The sequence below is a fragment of the Mandrillus leucophaeus genome, unplaced genomic scaffold (assembly GCF_000951045.1).
Source record: "Mandrillus leucophaeus isolate KB7577 unplaced genomic scaffold, Mleu.le_1.0 Scaffold93, whole genome shotgun sequence".
NCBI lineage: Eukaryota > Metazoa > Chordata > Mammalia > Primates > Cercopithecidae > Mandrillus > Mandrillus leucophaeus.
Genome location: NW_012110141.1, coordinates 5606239 through 5617108, shown reverse-complemented (window position 1 = coordinate 5617108; position 10870 = coordinate 5606239). Strand labels below are relative to the sequence as shown.

General features: G+C 37.2%; 1 protein-coding gene across 3 annotated transcripts in view; it reads left to right on the top strand.

Moving 5' to 3' along the window:
* Window positions 1-10870, top strand: part of TMEM2 (transmembrane protein 2) — a 142489-nt gene that overhangs the window by 97051 nt on the left and 34568 nt on the right. For all 3 annotated transcript variants that reach the window (XM_011970187.1, XM_011970188.1, XM_011970186.1), the window contains 3 exons: window positions 2938-3066; window positions 6107-6195; window positions 10545-10676. In XM_011970187.1, coding sequence (XP_011825577.1) covers window positions 2938-3066; window positions 6107-6195; window positions 10545-10676 — 350 coding nt within the window. The remainder of the gene's footprint in view (window positions 1-2937; window positions 3067-6106; window positions 6196-10544; window positions 10677-10870) is intronic.

The following is a 10870-nucleotide window of genomic DNA, read 5'->3' as shown; positions in this document are numbered from 1 at the left end:
TCGCCCGGCTAGTTTTTTGTATTTTTTAGTAGAGACGGGGTTTCACCGTGTTAGCCAGGATGGTCTCGATCTCCTGACCTCGTGATCCTTCCGTCTCGGCCTCCCAAAGTGCTGGGATTACAGGCTTGAGCCACCGCGCCCGGCCTAGAGTTTTAGTGTTATTAAAACTGCTAATTTAAAACCTAAATGAATCTTTTTTTCCCCCTGAGACAGGGTCTCGCTGTCTCTCAGGTTGAAGTGTAGTGGTGAGACCTTGGCTTACTGCACCCTCTGCCTCCTGGGCTCAAGCCATCCTCCTACCTCAGCCTCTGAGTAGCTGATACTACAGGCGCATGCCATCACACCTGCTGATTTTATTTATATATATCTATATATATATCTCATATATATAAACCATATGTATATGGGGGAGGGAGAGAGAGAGAGAGAGAGTAAGAGAGTGAGAGGAGGACCTTTTCACTGTGTTGCCCAGACTGGTCTCGGACTCCTGGGCTCAAACCATCCACCTGCCTTAGCCTCCCAAAGCGTTAGGATTACAGTCATGAGCCACCATACTCAGGCTAAATGAATCTTTTCTTTCTTTTTTTTTTTGAGACGAAGTCTCGCTCTGTGCCCCAGGCTGGAGTGCAGTGGCGAGATCTCGGCTCACTGCAATCTCCCCCTCCTGGGTTCAAGCGATTCTCCTGCCTCAGCCTCCCAAGTAGCTGGGATTACAGGTGCCTGCCACCACGCCTGGCTAATTTTTGTATTTTTAGTAGAGACAGGTTTTCACCATGTCGGTTAGTCTGGTCTCGAACTCCTGACCTCAGGTGATCCGCCCGCCTTGGCCTCCCAAAGTGCTGGGATTACAGGCGTGAGCCACCGCGCCCAGCCGCTAAATGAATCTTTTAAGATAGTATGCTATCGAGATTGTAACTGTATTGAAAACTGCAATAAAAAAATATGAAATTTGCAGTGATGCCTAAATATTCATATTTATACTGCATGGCTACTTAAGTTTTTAAAAGGAAATAAATACCTAGCATTGTTTGCCAAGATGAAGCAAAAGATTAGCTGAAGGGAGTATTTATTTGAAATAACAAAAAAGGCATCAGTGGATGATGGTTTGAACTCATGTCTGTTATTTTATTTAAAAACATAAAACATAATCTGAAAGTCTCTGTCAATTGAAGATTCTTATTTGACAGGGCAGAAACCCAGATATTTGATCATTTTAGGTTTTCATTCATTCATTTTTCATCAAATATTTGTTGAGCCTGTATGAGGTTTGTGCTAGAGTTTCTAACTGGAAAGTGAGTTTTTGAGTAAAGATGACCAAGAAGTTGATGCACAGCCATCTTCTGATCTATGTGACATTACGCGTCAACAGCCAGAACAAAGATTTCTTTTAGCTCTTTTTAGAAGTCAGGGCTTGAAGATTAAAGCAAATTGCCGAGAGTTCATGAAAAATAAAAGGTGAGGCTGCCAGATACCCTTACTGTGGCTCATGTGAGAAAAGAAGAAAGCATTGCATGTATGTTCTTCCTTTTTATTCTGTGAGCTGTTTATTTTCTCTCTAGAAAAACTGTTCCAGTAAAAGCTAATTTGGGCAGGGTTTTTCCTCCCAAAGTAAATCAAACCATTTTTTCATTGTACCTTTCCACTGCCTTTTACAAAGCTCCTTTTACCTGTGTTGACACCACTGTGTTTTAACAGGAAACAGTGCTACCCCCTTATCCCTGTCCCACTCCCATCTCCATCTCCATCTCCATTGCATCCTAGGATGGTCCACTCTGCCCTCAGTTTACAGGTTATGGTATGGAGTTTTCTTCTGACCCTCCAGGTCTTATCCTGTCGACTTGTCTGTTTTGTGCCCAGAAGAGTTGAGGTAGCAAACATTTTTCAGAGTAGTTTGTTTTATTAAGACCCATTGGTAAACTTTTATCATGGAAAATGTTACACATGGCATTCATTTTGGTGTGTAGGTATATATATATGTTTTCCATAATTCCTCTCTCATCTCTCCTCCCAATGGACTCCATTTGTTACAGCTAGTAAGTACTTATTAGGTATATTATATTTTATCTCTATATTTCTTATTAGACTATGAATTATTTGAGAATAGTCTTACTATATACCTGGCATATAGTTGGCACTAAATAAATGTGTGCTGAATTTGAATTAATGCTGTCCATTTACACTGTATGATTAAGTTTTAACAAATTATTTAATCAAAGTTCCATCAAGTGAAGTCGTCCTTCATGTTGGGCTGATTTTTAATTGAGTTGTAAAATAAAGAACTGTCATGGGAATTAACATTTTTTCCATTTTTATGTCTCATTTTGAGTCTCAAAAAATTTGAAACTGTTCTGTTCCTATTAAGGTCAGTAATAGTGAAATTGAACAGACAGGGCCCAGCCTGAGACAGCATCCTGATTCATACGTGTGGTGTTTTTTCTTCTTTGGCAAAAATTTCCCTCAGGACAGGAAGGGCATTAGACTTGTTTGAAAGAAGTCAGTGATCTCTGCGTGCTGGTGGACAGTTGTTTAATAGGCATGACTCATCTATTGAACAGGTTTAGAGGTAAACAGATAAAAACCATATTGCTTAACGGCTGTGCTGTCCTGGTCACATGGAAAGCTGATTTGGTTTTAATTCTGCATAACTTTTAATGTAGATAATGATGGAAACGTTTTGAAAGTGAATTTTTATACCAACCAATTATTTCTCTTTTGTCCAATCCTGCAAGCAAAATTAAATTTGCTTTTTAAAAAAAATACGTGATATGACCACTTTGAGATGTGTGTATAACTTTTTATTGTCAATTCTGAACCTGCAATAATGAAAGATTTGGGTGAAAAAGATTAAACTTGCTGATGAAGCAGTTAGTTTATGAGAGTGTTTCATAGATATCTGTATAAATCAGGCTTTTAATGAGCTTGTCCTTTCATTTGTAGGATGCTGGGATATGGTATTTATTCCACAAGGAACCTACTGGGGAATCCACTGGATTGCAGCTCTTGGCAAAACCAGAACTCACTCCATTGGGTATATTTTATAACAACAGGGTCCATTCAAATTTTAAGGTAGGCTTCTAAGTTTTAACAATTAGTACATGTGCTAGACAGTGTAAAAGATGAACTATTGTGATTATATTTTAATCCACTTTGTGCTGCTGTAGTAGAATATCACAGAGTAGTTAACTTATAATGAACAGAAATACATTTGGCTCACAGTTCTGAAGGCTGGGAAGTCCAAGATCAAGGGGACAGCATCTGGTAAGGGTCTTCTTGCTGTGTCATCCATGGTAGAAGGGCAAGGAGAAGTCGAGAGAGCAATAGAAGAAATTTGCTGCCTCAACCTTTTTTATAATCAGCATTAATCTATTCGAGAGGGTGAATCCCTTATGACCTAAACACCTTAGGCTCTACCTCCCAATACTTTTGCACTTTCTAACACATGCTTTTTGGGGGATATATTCAAACCATAGTAGATTATAGCTGAGAAATGTCAGTTTTTGGTAGAACTTGTCATCAGAAAAAGTAATTTGTAATTAAAAACAGACACCTAACCCCTCCCTGTTCAGGATATATATAGAGCATTCCATTTATACATACCTATTGCGCATACAGGTATCTGCAACACATACATGCACGTGTAACCTGAATAATTACATAATGGATTTGATTCATGTGTCCTCATCCTCTCTCGTTTCTTCCCTTGCTTCATCTCTTCCTCCCTCTCAACTTCTTTCCAATCTTTAATGTTATTACCTGTTTCTAGGGAAGTACACATTAAATAATATGCTTCTGGGGGTTGATAAACATAATTCATCTCTTCTTTTGATTCACAGTGGCTGGTAGAGTGTCCTATTAGGCATTATACTAATTATATAAACAGTGAAATATTGCTTAAGAATAGTTGACCTCATTTAAAATGATACAGATCAAGTAACCTAAAGGCCATTAGGAGTTTCAATTTTTTCATGAAATCTGGCTCTAACCCTTCACGCCCTGGTGATAAATACATGTGATTTATTTTGTGCTCACAAGGAACTTCAATGTTTTTGTTACACATGTAATGCCCAGATCCTTTACCCTGATGTGACCCACACCACAGTTCAAGGAATACTTTGCATTTATGATACTCAGAGGATCCTTTAAAAACCCAAGTGTGTTACAGTTTGAAGAGCTTGGAATCACTTGATGAAGACTTGAGGAAAAAACTATACAAAACTGACTTTCGTGAGCTGAATAGTTGGTTAATGTTTATTGAAAGTAGCATTTCATAGTAGAAATCCTCAAATTTTCTTAATTGTAAATGGTATAAAAAGCACCTCATTCTAATTGATTTTTTTTTTTTTTTTTTTTGAGACCAAGTCTTGCTCTGTCGCCCAGGCTAGAGTGCAGTGGTGCGATCTCAGCTCACTGCAACCTCTGCCTCCTGGGTTCAAGCAATTCTCTGCCTCAGCCTCCTGAGTAGCTGGGATTACAGGTGTCCGCCACCATGGCTGGCTAATTTTTGTATTTTTAGTAGAGATGGGGTTTCACCATTCTGACTAGGCTGGTATTGAACTACTGACCTTGTGAACTGACTGCCTAGGCCTCCCAAAGTGTTGGGATTAGAGGCGTGAGCCACTACGCCTGGCCCCATTCTAATTGATTTTTAACATGCAGTAATTTACTCAATTAATAAGAATATTACATTTAAATGACATGAGTGGATGATTAGGTGTTAATTTGTTAAATTTGGAAATGACTGTCCAGGATAATACTTTATAGCCAAAGGAGATTGAATTCTTGGAGTACTCAAAAAGAAACATGTCATTTTGGAATAACTATACACATATAGGCACACACCCACATGTATGCACACACACACACTGGTCCTTATGGCTTCAACTGCTGATGCCTCCTGGGTCTGTACTAGTCCAGGTTGGTCAGGCTTATCCTACTGCCTACTGAGTACCCTTTGAATGTCTTATGGACATAAATAAAACATGTTGCAAACTAAAATTCTTATTTTTAGGCCCAGACCTATTCCCATATGTCTGTTTCAGTGAATGAAACTACTACTCAACTGTGGCCTGAACTAAAAATATATGAGCTTTTATTGCTTTCGTTCCCTCACCCACAGAATTTTATCAATTACAAAATGTTATCAGTTCTACCTAGTAAATAATTCTTGCTTTATCTGTTTTCCACTGCTAGTATGGCCACAAGTCTAGATCATCTTTATTTCTCTTCTGGATTACTGGAATCATCTACCTTATATGCCTCCTCTTTTTTTTTTTTTTTTTAATCCTCTTTCAATCCATTATCCATGTTACAGCTACAGTGTTTTTTCCTTAACTCACAGTTACGATGCATTTATTAAATTCCTATTGTCCTGACTTCTGTAGCACATCAATTCCATGTGATCTGATGTTTGCTCCTCTTTAGTCTTCTCCATTATATTTCCTTCCTTCATACATTCTTGTTTGTCCATCAAAGTTTTTTTTTTTTTTTCCCTGGCTATTCCATGCTCTCTTGTCATCTCCAGACTTTTGTACAAACTCTTCCCTTGAGTTATTTTCTTTGGCTCTTCAGCTCCTTCCTCCCACCTCCTCCCCTGCACCGCCAATCCATTCTTTTGCTTGATTAATTTCTCTCCATCCTTCAGGTTTCAGCTTTAAGAGGTCACTTCTTTTAGGAGACATTCCCTGAATCCTCTCACCTCCACCCACAAAAAAGGCCTCCTCCAGATGCCCTTCTCTTCTGCCCAAGCCTCATCTGCTTCCTTTATCATATGCTTATCGTTTTGGATTGTAATTATTTATTTAATTGCATGTGTTTCTGCTAGTTTTTGTGTTAGCAACAACAAGGATCACATTTTTCTTGTTAACTAATGTATAACACTGGGTGCCTACCAGTAAGTATTTGTTGAATGACTAAATGAGTGAAATGAGTTAAATGAGTAGAAAATATCCAGGAAAGTAGCTGTTTTTTACAGTACCTTTGCTGTTGATTCCCTGCCCCACTTTTTTTGGTAGAAGTGATAAGCTAGAATCTATTTTCATGAATCATTGTATATGTTGTTGTAAGTTGGGATTCATATTCATTCCAGTCTGTTATTTATATTTTTCAGGCTGGCTTATTTATTGACAAAGGTGTCAAAACAACAAACTCTAGTGCTGCTGACCCAAGGGAATACCTCTGTTTGGACAACAGTGCAAGGTAAAGCTGGCTCTATTAAGTCACACCCAAGCTATACCTTGTGAAAGCAAAACTTTCCAACTGGAGCTTATTGTGCTGTTACTCTGGTAACACATTTAAAATGAAGTTTTAAAAGTTCATAAAAGGGTTTTTTGAAAACTACTTATTCTGTTGTTCCAGGTCCTGTGACTGGGCTTTTATCTTATTGAAATATCAAAGAGGCTGATGTTTTTCTCCTTTTTCATGGCTATAAATAGATGCTAGAGAGAGTTGCAGAAAGAGAAAGGAAAAAGAGGAGATATGTTGAGAAAGTTTCCAAATTTGGTGTGGAGTATGATTCATTGAAAAATAAGTTAAACTAAGATGTTTAGTCTAATCCTTGAAAAACCAAACCATATAGAATTTGTTCTTCGTGGTCAAAATGAACACTGCATTTAATATTTCAAAAGGAATGATCCTGAATTTGATAAGCAACCTGGTTCTGGTTCAGTCCTTTGTAGCCTTAGATTACATCATAGCCAGGCTCTAGTTTACTTCCTTTTGTAATCACAAAATGCATTAGATATGGATCCGCATTTCAGTAGAGTTCTCTTACATGCTATATGTGAGCCAAAATAAAGAAAATGTCCCAGATGAAAATAAAATTTTCTGGAAAAGATGGCGACTTAAAGTCATATTCAGTAGAAACTGTACATATTATTACTTTCCATACTTCAAGTTGATTGACCAGTTTATGGAGTTAATAGGGCGCTAGATTTAATAGGGTTTGTTGACAGACACTTAGGAAAAGAATACCAGGGCTGATTGTTCTTCAGAGAATCAAGGAGGAAGCACACCATAGGTTGGTGAGCCTGACTTCAGGGTGAGGCAGATTCTTGCGACACTTTAATAAGACATGAGATCAGAAGAAAACTGGGGAAAGTCTAGTGGGTATATTACTCATCAGGATTCCTGAAACATCAACTTGATCCTGAAATATTTTGATGCAGTGATCAGATAGTATTTGAGAAACCCAGAAACTGTGGGCTTTTAAAAAAATAAACACAAAGTACTGGATACCTAAAAGCTGATCAACAAATGAAGTGAAAAAATAGAGGAGATAAACTTAAGAAGAACAAAGGAAAAAGAGTATATAGAGGACAACAAATTATGAACTAAGAGGAGACTAGTAGCTGGCAAATAAAGAATTCTATCTAGAAGGTTACTGCTGCTTTTTCAGTTTTAAAGAGTTTATTATAATTGGTAGAACTAATGTAGTTTATTATAATTGGTAGAAAGTAATGTCTTCTTTGCTTAGTGTTGCCAGAAAAATCCATAAACACAATTGATTATCTTCCCTGCCTTAAAAAATTACTTATCTATGTATATATATTTATGTATAAGTATAGTAATGTGTATGTGTATATATGTACATGTATTTATATATATGAATAGAGGAGTAAATATATTTGAGTTCATTGATATTTTAATTAGACTTGACAATAAAACAATTTACTCATAATGGCTTAAGTAGTTCCTTACTAGGTGTGTGTATGTGATATTATGAAAATGGTTATCTTTCTTCTCTCCATTATTTATTTCCCTTACTAGTTTATAATTACATATATATTGATAAGGAATTGGACTCCATTTGGAAATTGCTATTGAAAAGAACTGATTATAGCAGAAAAGTAATAAGAGCTTGTGCATATACTGAACTAGTGTTTTGAATATGCTCATATATATATAAATGCAATTTAGACATGGCAAAAATGATAAAAACTAGCATAAATGAGTAATAAACCAGCTCATGTATTAAACACTAGGCTTAGAGGATCCAGAAGATATTTAATCTGTTCCTCAAAGAGGAAGTTGACTCAGCAGTTAATCAGGGCCAGGCATGGTGGCTCACACTTGTAATCCCAGCACTTTGGGAGGCCAAGGCGGGTGGATTACCTGAAATCAGGAGTTGAAGACCAGCCTGGCCAGCATGGTGAAACTAAAAATACAACAAATTAGCCGGGCATGATGGCAGATTCCTGTAATGCGAGCTTCTCAGGAGGCTGAGGCAGGAGAATCACTTGAACCTGGGAGGTGGAGGTTGCAGTGAGCTGAGACTGTGCCACTGCGCTCTAGCCTGGGCAACAAGGTGAGACTCTGTCTCCAAAAAAACAAACAAACAAACAAAAAAAACACCTGTGAATCATATAAGCCTTTCCTTGTGTCTTCAAGATGTGAAAATATAGGAATCCAGAGATGGAATATTTTAACTCAAGAAAGCTCTTGGTTTGAAATTAAGGAAATTTCATCTAAAAGAGTGAAAGGGCATGAGAACCGACTAGTACATTTAAAGCAGAGGACAATTAAGAGATGGTTGAGCAGTGCGCTGAAAACTCAACGATGATTTAAAAAAATCAGGAAAATTAACTATTTTCTATATGCCAAGTGGGAAAGAAGATGGAAATAAAGGGTATCAAAGCAAATGGTCAGTTACTGATTATTTTTTTCCCCTCCCTGTACAAGCGCCTGGGCGCTGTGGGGGTGTTGTGATTGATTTGTATTGATAGGAAGTTCAGAAAAGTTGAGATGGTTACAGCAGAGAATTAGATGCTGTCTTATAGTACTCTTTTTTTTTTTTTTTGCTTTCTTTTAGAACAATGTGTCTCCTTTCCAGAACTCTTCCATCTGCTTAGTATTATGTAATGACTACAAAGCTGTTTGGCAGAAACTACAATGCCAGAGAATAGATGTTGGCTTAGAGTCAAACTTTTTACCTCTTAAGTCAGAGCTAGTTAGGGTAAGGGGACTTGGGCCATATAATCTAAAGATGGATATGATACTCTTTACCTTTGCTGCTACTGCCCCAGTTTATACCACAAGTGCATCTATCTGAAACACAAGATCCTTCTGACTGGTCTCCTTAGAGTCCATTCTCTATAATCCATTCTTCAAATAACAGTCAGTGATCTGTTAAAAGAACAAAAAAGAAATTTGATCGCATCCCTTCCTTGATTCCATGCTTCCATTTACTTCCCATTGCATTTCCAATGGAGACCCAGATCTTTACCTAACCCTGGCCCTCCTCTTTATTCTGTGTCCCTTGCTTCTTTCTCTCCAGCAGACTTCCTTGCTATTCCTGAACATGCTAAGCTCTCTCATGCCTAAGGACATTTGCACTTGCTATTCTCTCTCCATAACTTCTTCTGCCATCATATCCATTTAGTGAGCACCTACTGTGTGCCAACAGCTGTGGTGTTAGCATTAAGCAAATGGTATTTCCTCACTGGTTGAAAATCTCTACCTGCTGAATTGGTTTTTGAAAAGCTGTGATTTTTTTTTTCTTCCATTTGTTTTGTAAGATTAAGATAAAAATGAATTTTTTTTTTTAAATAGGTGGCCTTATGGGGCCATTTGAGTATTTGATTATCATGTATTTGAGTATTTGAGCATGATGGGGCTGTTTGAATATTTGAGTTGTTGTAGTGGACAGTTTTTGACACCAAGTGTTTTGACCTTTTCACTAAGGTCCTTGTAACTGTTTTAGAGAGAAGAAAAAGAAAAGGTGAAGTTCAGTCTTTATAATAAATATGTTAATTAAATGCAGTCTGGCCGGGCGTGGTGGCTCACACCTGTAATCTCAGCACTTTGGGAAGCTGAAGTGGGTGGATCACCTGAGGTCAGGAGTTCAAGACCAGCCTGGCCAACATGGGGAAATCCCATCTCTACTAAAAATACAAAACTTAGCTGGGCATGGTAGCATCTGCCTGTAGTCCCAGTTACTTGGAAGGCTGAGGCAGGAGAAATGTTTGAACCTGGGAAGCAGAGGTTGCAGTGAACCAAGATTGTGCCACTGCACACCAGCCTGGGTGACAGAGTGAGACTCTGTCTCAAAAAAAATAAAACATAAAATATAAAAAAATACAGTCTATTTTAAATTTAGGCATTTTAATGATATTAAACTCAGTTTTGTCTATATGTAAACACTTAACCAGCATACAACTCAAATTATACTCTAGTTCACATATATGTATGTTGAAATATATTATTAATTTATTAAATAAGTTTATATTAGTAACATGTACCTTAAGGATTTGTAAAGACATGCCAGACTTCTTGATCTGGGTGTTTTTGGAAATGATTTTTATGCAATAATATTCTGCAGTGTCCATTTTAATTGATTTTTCAAAAACGAACTAAGAAGATATAAAAGCAGTTGGTTCTCTGGAAACTTGTGTGTAAATAAATGTAATTTCTTTGAATCTTTAAAATGTAAGTTAGTTGTATCTTAAGAATTTTTCATTTGTTTTGGTCAAATTTAAATTCTGCTTCTTGACAGCTAATTCCTATGGCTTTTGTATTACATTATTTAAAATTCTTTTTTTACCCCCTAGATTTCGACCTCATCAGGATGCAAACCCTGAAAAACCACGTGTTGCTGCTCTAATCGACAGGCTCATTGCTTTTAAAAATAATGATAATGGAGCTTGGGTCAGAGGAGGAGATATTATCGTTCAAAATTCAGCGTGGGTATTCTCAACCAAGTTATTATATGATGACACTGATGTATTTTCAGATTTTTTTTAAAGCCGGTAGCATGAAAGCACAGTGATGATTCTTGGAATCATATTATTATTATTATTATTATGAATAGACAGGACAAGCTCTAAGGAAGTATGCTAGAGTTAAAAGACCACAAATGTTTGAAGTAGTCTCATTC